At 54.6% G+C, this 12517-nt stretch overlaps 3 protein-coding genes across 3 annotated transcripts; 1 reads left to right on the top strand and 2 right to left on the bottom strand.

Moving 5' to 3' along the window:
- Positions 1 to 1803: 1803 nt before the first annotated feature.
- On the bottom strand, positions 1804 to 5698 carry BDY24DRAFT_412030 (uncharacterized protein; the record flags this gene model as incomplete). The annotated part of the gene is made up of 13 exons (XM_076643009.1): positions 1804 to 1899; positions 1997 to 2970; positions 3048 to 3240; positions 3311 to 3384; positions 3495 to 3817; positions 4090 to 4196; positions 4297 to 4352; positions 4422 to 4505; positions 4567 to 4638; positions 4819 to 5062; positions 5168 to 5273; positions 5390 to 5495; positions 5563 to 5698. The coding sequence occupies 13 exons, from the start codon at positions 5696 to 5698 to the stop codon at positions 1804 to 1806; spliced, it is 2571 nt and encodes an 856-aa protein (XP_076500448.1).
- Positions 5699 to 6494: 796 nt separating this feature from the next.
- Positions 6495 to 9856, top strand: BDY24DRAFT_412029 (uncharacterized protein; the record flags this gene model as incomplete). The annotated part of the gene is made up of 20 exons (XM_076643008.1): positions 6495 to 6500; positions 6570 to 6919; positions 6991 to 7038; positions 7102 to 7116; positions 7201 to 7300; positions 7368 to 7376; positions 7444 to 7631; positions 7706 to 7881; positions 7957 to 8028; positions 8097 to 8186; positions 8261 to 8317; positions 8384 to 8565; positions 8651 to 8894; positions 8980 to 9061; positions 9138 to 9151; positions 9214 to 9263; positions 9332 to 9419; positions 9491 to 9617; positions 9700 to 9757; positions 9830 to 9856. 20 exons carry the CDS (start codon positions 6495 to 6497, stop codon positions 9854 to 9856), a joined length of 1983 nt encoding a protein of 660 aa, XP_076500447.1.
- A 243-nt stretch (positions 9857 to 10099) lies between these two features.
- BDY24DRAFT_165105 (uncharacterized protein) lies at positions 10100 to 12032 on the bottom strand. Its single transcript, XM_076636204.1, has 4 exons — positions 11598 to 12032; positions 10683 to 11508; positions 10488 to 10615; positions 10100 to 10408 (listed from the first exon to the last, which is right to left on the bottom strand). Exons 1-4 carry the CDS (start codon positions 11951 to 11953, stop codon positions 10138 to 10140), a joined length of 1581 nt encoding a protein of 526 aa, XP_076500446.1. The 5' UTR covers positions 11954 to 12032; the 3' UTR covers positions 10100 to 10137.
- Positions 12033 to 12517: the final 485 nt, after the last annotated feature.

Raw genomic sequence — 12517 nt, 5'->3', positions numbered from 1 at the left:
TCGGTGCCTTCGCCTCGTCGGATTCGATCCAGACTGGGACCAACACGCCTGTGCTTTCTCCGAGGATGCCGAGCTGCACGAGTTCGGATCAGGGACTCAAGGCTACCTTGCCGGACGAGGAAGGGAGGAGGAGGTTGTTGTTCGTGGGAAGGACGGGAGCGGGAGCGTCGTTCTGGGAGGGAGGGGACTTTGGGCCGATGGAGAGGGAGAGGGAGAGCGAAGAGGAGGTTGGATCTGAGAGGGAGGACGGCGGAGCAGTGGAGGAAGTGAAAGGGAGGGAGAAGAAGTTGGTGAGCGGCGTCGGAGCAACTTCGAGTTCGGCAACGGTCGTTCCTCGACCCTCGACTTCCAACCACCGTTCTCCTCTCCCAACTCATCCTTATCGACACTCCCCTGACCCTAGAGGATCTTTTAACTTCAACCAAGGCTCTCGAGGAGGAGGAGGAAGAGGAGGGTCAACGTCGACTCGATGGCCCGCTCGATCCAGTTCCGGCCCTCTCCCTCCTCAAGCTCACTCCTGGATGAATCGAACCCAAACTCAAACTCCCACCAACTCCAGTACTTCCCTCCCTCACCAGCCTCCTCCTCCTTCAACCTCGACGAACGAAGGGAGAGCAGGACTCCCGCCTTCCTCCGACCTCGACTCCTCCTCCCAACCGAACGCGACGGCCGGCTACAACAAATCCCCAGAAGAGCTCCGAGCTCGAGTCGTGCTCAGCTTGAAACGACAGAAGAAGGAATCTCCCACCAAACCCAAACCCTCCATCATCATCCACTCCACCTCGACCTCCATCGTTCCACCAAACTCGTTCCTCGGACTTTACAACGACGCGGCGACGTCTCCTCCCGCTCCCACTCCTACTGCCGAATCCGCTCCCACCACCGCCACCGCCAGCACTAGTTCCACCGTGCCTACCCTCCCTTCCAACGTCTACCTCGAGATTCTCAAACACCTTGGAAACCAACAGCACCACCAGCCGTCCGACTCGTCGGTGAAGGAATGGAACGACGCGGTCGAAGGGAGCAAGAAGGTCGGGGTGGAGACGGCTCCTTCGGAACCGGAGAACAGCGTGGTTAGTCAGGAGTCGGAGGAGGCGGAGGTTGAGGAGGGGGAGATCGATGAGATGGGGGTGGAGGTTGGGGTGGGGATGGAAGGCGTTGAGGAGCTTGGGGAGAGAGGAGGGGAGGGGATGGCGGGAGAGGAGGCAAAGGAGGAGCCGTTGGATCGAGCGAAGTTCAAGGCTTCGTTCAGGACGATTGCTTCGTCAGAACCGGCGGCGGCGATGGAGGGGGAGGGGGAGGGGGAAGTGAAGGAGGAGGAGGAAGGGGTGGGGATGGAGGAAGTGGAGGGTTGAGCGGGGTCTCGCGTCGGTTTCTTCTTCTTCTCTCTCTCGCCTTTTTTTCAGTATTGCTTGTTTCGTCACTAGTAGTTGCTTCTTGTGTTCGTTCGGTTGTCGGTTGCGGCCCTTCGGGTTTCTTTCGTTCGACGATCGTCTGTCTTTTTTTCGTTCCTTCTCTCTCGTCTCGGCCTCGTTCTTGATTCCTTCTCTCTCGTCTCGTATCCATGCCTTTCATTCTTTGATCCGGTGTCTTATCCCACTAGACTATCTAGCAAAACTCAAGTCATCCTTGCTGGCCTTCGTCCCCCGTTGAGCTATTCGGACGAGCTGAAGGGAGACGACGCGCCTTTCGAAATCCTCTTCGAGCTCAAGTTCTTGAACGTAAACATGTATAGGTCGTTGAGGTAGTAGAAACGTACACCTCTCAATCCTTCATCCATCTTCCTTCGTTCTCGTGCTGCTGCTACTGAAGCTGAAGCTGAACGTCGATCTCCTGCGAGCTCGATTCCTCGTCGTCTGAGTCGCGTCGTCCGAAGTTGGAGTCGTTCCAGGAGGGCTGCTATAGAAGCATAATAAAGGATAGAGAAGAGAAGCAGGATTCAGTATCATCTTCTCGCATCAAACCAGCAGAACAAAAAAGGAAGGGAAGAACTCACCTCCTCGTCGGGCTCATCGTGCGTCTCCCATCTCCTCGAATCAAAGTTGGACGTGTACTCGTACTCCTCTCTCTTCACGACCACCACGACTACGTCTCGAACTATTGCTGCGTCCATTCTCCTCCTCTCCCTCTCTGGACCCACGCTAGACGATCGAGAAGGAGGATGAGAGGGTCGAAGCGGAGACGCGTCTCCTGAGATATCTGGGAGCTTGAGTTCGGAAGCGAGGTGCTTCATGGGGTTCTGAAGATCGATGTGGTCGTAATTCTTCGAAGAAGAAGAAGAAGGGATGGGACGTTGGCTCGATCTCCATCTCTGCTCGTCCTCTTGGAGCTGCTGAGACGCGACGACGGGTCGAGCGGCGGGAGGAGAAGGGGGTTCGTAGAGAGGAGATCCGACGAGAAGATCCGAGTTGTTGTTGTGGAAGATGGTAGATGATCCGAGGGTGATTCGTTGTGAGTCGGGAGAAGAGATCTTCTTCTTCTTCTTCTTCGTCGTAGGCTTCTCCGTCGACGCGTCGTTCCTGCTGTCCGTTCGATGGTCATCTCCCTCGATCTCTCCTTCGGCTAAGACCTGGAGGTCTTCCTCGTTCTCCTCTTCGATGATGGGTTCTCCTTCGAAGGCGTTCGCTCCGATGATGGTGGCGTTGACGATGGCATCTCCGTCGGAAGACGACGAGGGGACGGGATACTGTGAAGGATGAGGACGAGCGATACCATCGGAGTCTGCCTTGAAGGACAGAGGGAGGTGCACGACGCTGGAACGATAGTTCTGACGAGAGTGATGCTCCTGATTCTGGTTCTGATGTGGATGTTGTTTCTGATGCTGTTGCTGCTGAACTTGGTGGGGAGGAGGAGAGGGTGGTGGATCGAAGTCGGAGGGTTCCTCCTGGTCTTGGTCGTGCTCGAGTTGATTGGAAGAGGAAGGCTGAGGTTCGTCGAAGGTGTACTGGTCGGGAGACGAAGGAGTAGCATCTGTTGATCCACCGAAAGACGGCGAACGAAGATCAGGCAGTGCCGAAGAGGAGAAGAGAGAGAGAGGCTGAGCTCACTCTCGTCGTGCATGTAGGCATCTCCTCGTCTCAACTCTCGACCATCCTCCCACTCTTCTTCTCCATCCGAGACCACCTTCTTCTGCCTCCTATTCCTAGTTGTACGCTGCTCTATCTCCTGAGGCGATGGTGCTCGGCGTTGGTGGCGAGAGCGAGGAGCGGGGGAGGGAGGGAGGAAGTCGGAAGCTGAGATCTGTTGGGTCGACGAAGGCAACGGGTCAGTCCCTTCTTATTCGACGTTGAGAGAGGAAATTAGAGCTCACGTAGGAGTCGTTCAGGCCAGCCCAGTCGTCGAGGTCTAGCAGAGCTTGTTTCCCAGCTTCGAAGCCTCCAAGAGCTGAAGGAACGAACGAACGCAAGTCGAATGAGCTCAACTCTTTCCTCTCTCCTCTCCCTCCTCCTCCCACCCCCTCTCCATCCACCAATTCTCCCGATCTCAAGACTTACTGAGGTCGTTCTCCAACATATCCAGCACCACACTCTTCCTCTTCGTCTCTCCCTGTCCTCCTCTGCTGCTCTCTCCCGCGTCTTTCCTCTCCTTCTCCTCCACCCATCCACCTCCACCCTCCTCCATGTCCATCTCCTCCTCGTGCCTTGTCTCCGAGTCCGGGGCAGGGACCCAAGGGAAGTCGAATTGAACGTTCTCTCTCCTAGGTTTGAAGATTCGAGAAAGACCTCCTAGGTGAGTGTTTCGACGGTTCGGATGCGAGGAGGAGGAGGAGGAGAGCTTTCGGATTCGAGCTGCTGGTCCTCCTACGAAGTTTGCGTGGCTGTAAGATGAGAAAACGGAGATGAAGAGGTGAGCCAAGGGCATGATAGAGGAGAGGAAGGGCAAGAACGAACCCAGGCATGCGAGGAAGGAGTCGTCAGAAGCGAGTGATGGTCAGAGGGAAGGAAGCGAAAGGGTGAGCTCGAGCGCTTTCGGATTCGGTCTCTTTCGTCTTCGCTGCTGCTTCCGTTTGGTTCTTGTAGGCTTCCTGAGGATTGCTAGCTCTGCGAGTCTCGATCTTAATAGAGCTCCATCGATCGAAGACAGAACTACAGGGTCCCGAGCGAAAAAGAGCCGTTGGACGCGATGTTGACATCCTCGTTGATGTAGCTGCCGCCGTCGAAGGCGTTCTTGTACCAGGGGAGACCAAAGACCTCAGGCTGGACCATTAGAAGAATATGAAGGCAGAGGAGTCAGCGAAAAAGAGCTTGAAAGGCAAGGGTGTCGCGTCGACGCAGACCCAAACGAAGCGAAACTCACAACGTTGCCCGTCTTCCAGCCTCTCTCAGCGAAGGTGGGGTATTCTGAAATGAAAGCTGGATCATACCCCAGGTCGACGAAGGTCAGTTACGGGGGGAGAGAAGAACGGGGAGAAGCGAACGAACCTCCAACGCTCCCCGTCGAGAGCTCATGCTCTAGCATCAGCAACCCAGGAGTTTTGGTGCCGTTGACGTAGGTTTGGATAGATTCTTAGAACCAAAGAGTGATCAGATCTCTCTTTTCGGGAAAGAAGCAGGAAGCGGGACTCACTTCTCACGTCGGATTCAAACCAAGTCGCGTCGTCGATGGCCCAATCTTTGGGATCGTGGTTCCAAATGACGGCTAGAGGAGACCGGAGGTTAAGAATTGTACCAGGACCGCGAGAGAGAGGTATTTACGCAATTTTCCCAAGGCTGAGATCCGAGATGAGCTGCATCGTCCAACCGATCTGAAAGAACGCGTCGAAAACAAAACAAAGCGACGCGACCTGAGCTACCCTCTTTCATCTGAACCCAGCTCTACTCTTGGAAACGTAGAGCAGACTCACCTCAGCAACGACTTGCTCGTTCGTGAGCGTGGTGAGGTAGGGGTGAGACCAAGTATGAACCGAAAGCGCTTGACCTGGAGTGTCCCTGAGCTGAAGCGCAAGCTCCCAGTTCTTGATGATCTGCCGCCCGATAAGGAAGTGGGTTCCGTGAATACACTCCTCGTGCAGGAAGTTGTAGAGCGAAGGAGAATCGAGGTCTGGGCCATCGTCGAAGGCGATCTAAACAGACGCGACGACACAAAGAACAATGGGAAAGGGAGGTCAGCGAGGTTTCCTTCTGATCTTCTCTCGCTCTTGATCAGACGTCCGCTCTGAAGAATTTACTGTGAGCTTTCCATCGGGAGCGTTGACGACGTCTTCAGGTCCGTAGCAGTTGAAGGTGACCGAGCAGATTCCTGACGACGACGCGTTCAAACTTCCGTAGTTGGGCCTGTGAAACGACGAGTACGAAACGAGAGAAGCCAGCAAAACAGTAACCCAGCAAGGTTATACTCGATCGACTCACTTTCCAGCAGTGGTGTCAACAAGGCGATGGGATTGACTGACGCATCGGGGATTAAACCAGCGAGCTCGACTTCAATGAGCCTGTCGAGCCATTCCTGAGGAGAGTAGGATGGAGTTCCGTTGATCGAAGGGTAAAGATTTTTCCAAGCTGTGAGAAAAGGTCGAGACAGAGAGTGTCAGTTTCGGTGTGAGCGGAGAGATGAATACGAACGAACCGTCGCTCCCGATCTGCGTGCCGTTGAACGAGTTGCGATGCCTCTTGAAGAGCGAGTCGAGATTGACAGGTCCTGGCGAGGGTGCGGTAAGTCCTACAGAGACGAAAGAGAAGCAGAAGAGGAGGAAGGAGAGCATGCTCGATGGTGATGGTTGGAAGGAGATCGGACGGAGAAAGCCCCAGGAAGACAGTTTCCACTCTTTTCCTTCGACAGCCGATGCAAGAGAGAGCGTCGAGCTAGAACCAGAGCACGAATCGGTCGTGTGGTCCTCGTAGGCTCGATTTATCGAGAGCGAAAAGAGGTTGTTGACGTCGGCGAGATCGAAGCGATCAGAAAATCGGCCTGGCTGCGACTCTCTCATAGAAATTCAGAAAATCTTCTTCATAAGAGTGAACATCTATCGAGTCTCCGATTGTGAGAGGTTGAAAATCTGACAGGTTTGGGGGGGAGGTAGAAAAATGCTCCGGGCGAGCTGTGAACTTCGGCTCTGAAGCTCGTCCCTCTGCTTCCTTCCCTCAACGAACACGGCCCAATTTTCTCCTCTAGCGCTCCCTTCGTCCCTTCTCTCATTTCAGGGATCCTAACACCCTCCCCAGACTTCCAAGCTATGGAAGCGAGCTGAATCCATAGCAAAGGCTGGAAGATGACGGGCTTCGCGCTGTACTCTCCTTCTCCCTGCCCCCTAACCGCTCTCTGTTTCAGCCCCTCTTCCCTCTCACAGCTCACCTTCTTTTGACCTCAAACCTCCATCTTCTAGTCATCTCGCCCTTTCTCATCTCTTCGCTGTTCTCTTCTCATTATTTGGTTCCCTCAAGAAACGGCTTCGATCTTCTCTCCAGCCCATCAGTGTTGAGCTCGACTCTCCTTCCCTCCCTCCCTCCCTCCCCTCCCTTCCTCTGTTCTTCCGACTCATGACTTCCCATACAACGAGGATGCCGGTGAGCTTCAAAGTCTTTCCTATGAATTCCTTGACTCTTGAGCTTACCTTCTCTGTCTTTGCTCTCCAGATCTCTCCCTTCACCTCGTCCTCGGAGTCGTTCCCTCGAAGTCCCTCTTCTCCCTTTGGACTTCGACGCAAGACGTTCCCTCCTCCTCGGACCTCCCTCCTAGGTCGCCTAGCTCTTCCTCGTCTACCACGTCGTCTACTTCTGCTTCTAGGGTTCATCTCGTTCATCCTCTACCTCTCAACAGCCTTCTCCGTCCACGACTCCCTCTCCGCTCCCCTCTCGCAACTCGTCGCCGTTGGACGGACTTCAGGCGATGCAAAGGCGAATCTAGGAGAGTGGTTGACCGAGAGGGAAGATGGATCTGTCATAGTGAGGAAGAGTGGTGGGAAGAAGCAGGGTCATCCTATACGGTGAGTCTTTGGAGAAGGGGAAAGGAGGGTAAAGTGAAGCTGAAGCTGATCGCCTTCGCTCGAGCTCACAGCGAGCTCATGAAGGAAGCGAAGCAGAAATGGGAAAAGCAGCTCTCGAGGTCCGTACTTTTCGTTGTGTAAGTCTCAAGGGTCGTAGCTGACTCTCAATCTTGATCTCATAGGCAGAGCAAAACGCTGTGAGTGGCAGAAACAGGTTCGAGCTGGGGTCGAAGTCGAGCTCGAGCTCATTTCTCCTTCCTTCCTTCCTCCTTCTCCCTCAGGGCTCAGGCTGAAGCGACCTATAAGCTGAGATACGGAAGATCACCGCCGAAGGGGTTCGATGCTTGGTGGAAGTTCGCAAAGCTACACGACGTGGTGATCGTGAGTCGCTTCCCCTTCTCTTTCTTTCGAGCTCGCCTCTGATCCATCGTCTCATTCTTCTTTCTAGGTTGACGATGTACGTCCCTACGCTCCAACGGTCCGCGCATCTCACTGCTGATCTTGTCTTCAATCTCTTCTTTCAGTACGACTCGATCCACGACGCCATCACTCCCTTCCTCGCTCTCGATCCTACCCTCCTCGGTTCTCGACTATCCCAACTCCTCGCCGAGGCACCCTTCTCGTATCAGCTCGATATCCGGCGGCACGCTCCGGTCAACATCACGGGAGAGAGAGCAACCGCTCCCAGACCTCTTGAGATGGCCCAGTTTTTGTAGGTCTCGACGCGTCTTGCTTCTCGACCTGGCTTTCCAACCTGACTCTCTCTTCCTCATCTTTGATATCTAGCGAAGGATTTCGACAGTTCCTCCCAGAAGATTTCGGAGAAGGTTCAGGAGATCTGGGAGACGTCGGCGGCGATGCAGGGATGGTCAGGCTGAGCGCGTCAGATCACGACTTGGGAGGAAACATCATGGGTGAAGAGTTCAGAACGAGGATGATGGATCTAGGTTCTCGAGGGAAACGTGAGTCTCTTCTTTCCCTCTGAAACTCGACTTCGAACCTGACGGAAACTTCTCTGCGTCTCTGCGACTTTTCAGACGTCAACCGAGACGAGCTACGAAACATGGAGGATGTCAACAGGAAAGGAGCGATGTCGGATGGACTTCTGAGTGAGTGAGTTTCCGCGTCCTTTCGACCTCTGCTCGCCCGCTGACTCCTTCTTGATCGTTTCTCGCAGACGCTTGCTCCTGGACGTCGCCGGTCGGAGTCAAACTCGCTGCTGAGCAGGACGTTGTTCTCTCCCTCGACGAAGGCAGTGATGAAGCTCGTGAGTCTGTTTTCTTCTACCCTACTTCAGCTCCGCTCTTGAGCTGACCTACTTCTCTCCCTGCGACATTTTAGCCAAGAAGGCTCCCGTTGCTTTCATTCGTGATCCTCTGAAGTCCTTCGACTTCTGCCGTTCGTCCCAACGCTCTAGTCCTCGTCGACAACACTTCCTGACTTGTAACCTTTCCTCTTCAACAGGTAATCCTTCCCTCATCAACTTCCACGGTACCTACTCGCACAACCAGCCTCGTTCTCCCCGACTCGACCCTCAGCTCGTTCTCTCGAAATACGTCCAATCAAACCAGATCCTCATGACGCCTCTCGAGGCCTTCCAGAACGTCACGATTCGAATCCCTTGGGAGGATAAGTCTATCGACAAGGTCGGCGCAGTCCGCCGTTTCTTCTTTCCCCGTCGTCGAGCTGACCTCCTCTCTTCTTCTCGCTTCTCCCTCGTCCCACCCCCAGATCTTCTGGCGAGGAAGTACCACCGGAGACTCCTTCAGTAAACGTGACGACTACAACTGGAGGAACTCGCATCGAATTCGGCTTCATGCTCTGGCGAACGCTCGTCGAGGACACACGGACGTGTTGATCGAAAGCCCGAGCAGGAGGATCGCCATGAAGCGAGTCCAGGTCAGAGACTTGAACGAGCATCTCATGGATGTTGGGATTAGCTCCATTGGCCAGTGTTCCGAGGAGGATGGGACGTGTGAGTCTTCGAGTTCGAACGACCGGCGAACATCAAGTCGAGGCTGACCTTTCCAATCTCCCTCGCGTCGCCCTTCCTTCCCCAGGTGCTGTGATGAGGAAGGAGATCCAGCTCGCCGGAGTCGTGTTTCCTCACGAGACGCTTCAATATCGCTACGCTTTCGATATGTGAGTCAATCTTCAGCCCGACTCGTTCGAAGAAAACAACGGAGAACTGACGCCTCTCTTCTTTGCTTTTCTTCAGCGACGGAAACGGATGTGAGTTCAGAAGAAGAGACCCTCTGTTGCGATCAATTCTGATTAAAGCTTTATATCTTCAGGGTCCTCTCGATTCCGTCGACTGATAGCGTCGGGAAACGTCGTCTTCAAGGTGAGCGTTCTCGGGTAATCAAGAACGACGCGCTCGTTCTGACCTCCCTCTTCCTTTCCCTCCCTCAGATGACCATCTTCCCCGAGTGGAACACCGAATGGATCACCCCTTGGCTTCACTATGTGCCAGTCTCAGTCGATCTCTCGGACCTCTACCGTGAGCAGCCTCGCTCTCTTTTCATCGTCGTCTTCTCGAAGTGACCTTCCTCTTTGTTTTGTCTCTCGCAGACTCGTCTACCTTCTTCATCGGAGCTCCAGGAGTCACCGAAGGGAACGAGGATCTTTCGAGGAGTATCGGAAACGCCGGTGCTGACTTCGCTGAGAAGCACTGGAGGTGGGAGGACATGCAGTCGTAGTGAGTTCGGAACGAGACGCGTCGACTCTTTTCCTCTTTCTCACCATCAAAAGCTGACCTCGTCACCCCTCTTTCTATTTAGCATGTTCCGTTTGCTTCTCGAATATAGACGAGCGATGGCTCACGATCGAGACGCAATGGTCAGCAAGATTATCTCTGCTCCTTTCTCTTCTAGTTGCGGGGCTGACTCTTTCTCTTCTTCTCTTCATCAGTCGTTGGGCGGCTCGATGCTCGCCTAGCCGAGCTCTTCAATCTCCCTTTTCCTTTGCTTCTTCTGTTTTGCTTCGGATATCCCACTGTTCCAACACTCTCCCACGCTCTCTCGCATACTTTGCTTTCACCATCTCGCTCGCATATCTCCACCCTTCTACTATCTTGCTTCTTGACTTCGATCTCGCTTCGACGAACTCACTTGCTTTTTTTCTCCTTCTCTCTCGCTTTTGAACTTGTTGTTTCTCTTTCATCTTGCTTCCCTTTCCGTCTATAGACGCTTCTCTTGATCTGAATCTTAATGATCCCATCAACTCGCACGCTCCTTCGCTTCCTCTTTCTCCCTCTTCTTCTTCGCCTTCTCCCACACCACCCTCCACCGCTCCAGCTCCTTCTGAACCGCCATCGCCCGATCCTCGTCGGGAGGATGACTCCCTCCGAACCAACTCATCGTCCAGCCGGACTTGACCTCCTTTTCCCGGGCTCGTGTGAGTCCGTCGAGGTGGGAGGGAGAGGGAGCTCGTTCGGGGGAGTAGAACGAGGCGGCTTCGAAGGGGTCGAAGGAGGACTCGGCGAGGATCCTGATGCGGAGAAGGAAGGCAACGACGAGTCAGCTCGCATATCAGAGCTCTCGAACCAGTAGAAAGAGCCAGATCTCACCGAAGTCCAACCAGATCCGCTTCGATCTCAAGTTTCTGAGAGGAGCACGAGTCGCCGATTGCCTTCGACGCGTCTCCCGGCTTCGTCGCGCTGGCGATGGCGTCGTTCACGAAGGGACCAAACACCATCTAAACACAGAGAAAAAGCATTTGGTCAGAACCGAGGTGAGGACAAGTAGCGAAGGAAGGGACGAACTGTGAGGGGAAACAGCATCGTGCGAAGAAGATCCAAACCGAGGTTGGCGAGGGAGGGAAGGACGACCGATGTATGAGATAACGACTCGAGGTGGTGAGAGAGCAGAAGGTGGCTCATCTCGTGAGCGAGAACGGTGGCGAGGTGAAGCGTTTGAGACTCGGTGGGACGCGTTGAAGGGACGGGAGAGGAGGGAGGAGGTGGCGGCGACGAGGGAATTGATGAAGGGATGAGGTAGGAAAGTAGGGAGCGACGTGAGGGTGGAATGGATGTTGACGAGGGAGGTGGTAGAGGGGGAGGTGACGTGGTGATGATGGTTGGAGGAGAGGAAGAGGAAGACGCGTCTTGAAGGATTGAGTCGAGCAGTCCTCGATAGACGACGATCCCAGCTGCTCCCGATCCTCCAAAGCCGTAGGAAAAAGCGTTACGGTCTTCTGCATCGAGGATGAGGAGTTGGTACGGTGGTCCATCGATGCAAGCTGATGAAGGCGAGGAGGAAGAGGAGGAGGTCGAGGTTGCGTTGGGATTGGGAAGGTGTTCGTGAAGGAAGGCGGCGGCTCGCGTTCTGGGATGAAGAGGATGGGTTGGGGGAGGTGGTGGAGGGAAAGGGGGTTCGTCCGAATTGAGGAGGGTGGAAGAAGGAGAGGAGGTAAGTCGCTCGTGGGAACGAGTGACGCCGTCCTCCAAACGACGAAGGGTGGTTTCGACCCAGGACCATCGCCAGTCCGTTTCGGGGAGGATCTTCACGTCGGGAGGGTGTCCACCTTCGTTTGGAGTGCTGTTGGTAGACGTTGATGTGAGGAGAACGTCCAAAACGGCCTCGAACCATCTGGGAAAGAGGCGAAGCGGATGAACGACGCGATCAGCCTGGGTCGCCGCTTTGAGGAAGTAGAGGAGTAGTTGAAAGGGACGACTTACCCCTTTTCCTTCAAAGCGTTATGTATCGCTGCCTCCTCCGCTGGAGAGATCAGCACTATCCTCCATCTTCCCGTCAAAGGAGTCTGCTCGAGTCCTGCCCCGAACACGAGCAGAAGCCCTAGAATTGGCGTCCAGAAGATGAGTCCAGCGATGTATCTGATCCCTTTGGTGTCATCTTCCAGAGCCTGATGATGTTCGTGCCACTCTCGAAGCGAATCCACCTCCTTCTGGACTTCGGGCGTCAACACCTCGATCTCCTTCGGCTCCTTCCTCTCTCCTCGTCCTGGCCGTCCTCCAGGATAAGCCTTCCAGTGCACTCTCCAGGCCTTCCAAGAGACGCGAGGAGGTCGAGGCATGTAACGAGGTGAATTCGGGTCGTCGAAGCCTAAATGACGAGCTAGGAAGACTTTGAAGAAGACGCTGTAGGGTTGAGGGAGGAGAGCGAGGGAGGGAGGAGGAGAACGAGTCAAGCTCAACCTCAACGGCAAAAAAGGGGAGTTTTGGAACGGAAAACCTACAGGAGTGTAGCTGTAACTCTAAGTGCCGTAGTCACCACTCCGAGAGCGACGCTGGTCTGTCGATATAAGGAAAGAGAGGGAGACGACTGAGCTCAAAAGTTGAAGGAGGCTGTTTGACGGCATCGTCCGACTTGAGCTCACCTTCAAGACTCCTAGCAGAGGAACCAGCAACGGTAGAGCTGATCGACTTGATGATACATGTAAGTTCCTTCGTTGAGTAGCTGATTCTCCGAGGAAGTGTCGAGTTGGAGGAGGGAAGGAGGAGGAGAGAAGAGGATGGGGAAGGAGCATCGCGCGGCGAAGGAGGAGGGAGGTCGATGTCGTCGGCGAGATGGTAGGGCGTCGAGAAAGGCTCGAGAGGTAGCCCAGCTCTCTCGGGAGGAAGCGCGAGGGTGGCATGGC

This window comes from Mrakia frigida (genome assembly GCF_051309035.1).
Source record: "Mrakia frigida strain ATCC 22029 unplaced genomic scaffold BDY24scaffold_3, whole genome shotgun sequence".
NCBI lineage: Eukaryota > Fungi > Basidiomycota > Tremellomycetes > Cystofilobasidiales > Mrakiaceae > Mrakia > Mrakia frigida.
This window is presented reverse-complemented; position numbering and strand designations above follow the sequence as displayed.

Excerpts from the sequence above, each read along its gene's own strand:
- BDY24DRAFT_165105 (XM_076636204.1), bottom strand. The coding sequence starts at position 11,953 with ATGCCTCGACCTCCTCGCGTCTCTTGGAAGGCCTGGAGAGTGCACTGG. Across the intron at positions 10,616-10,682 it reads CGATGCTGTTTCCCCTCACA|ATGGTGTTTGGTCCCTTCGT; the intron begins GTTCGTCCCTTC and ends CTCTGTGTTTAG. Across the intron at positions 10,409-10,487 it reads GCGGATCTGGTTGGACTTCG|GATCCTCGCCGAGTCCTCCT; the intron begins GTGAGATCTGGC and ends TCTCCGCATCAG.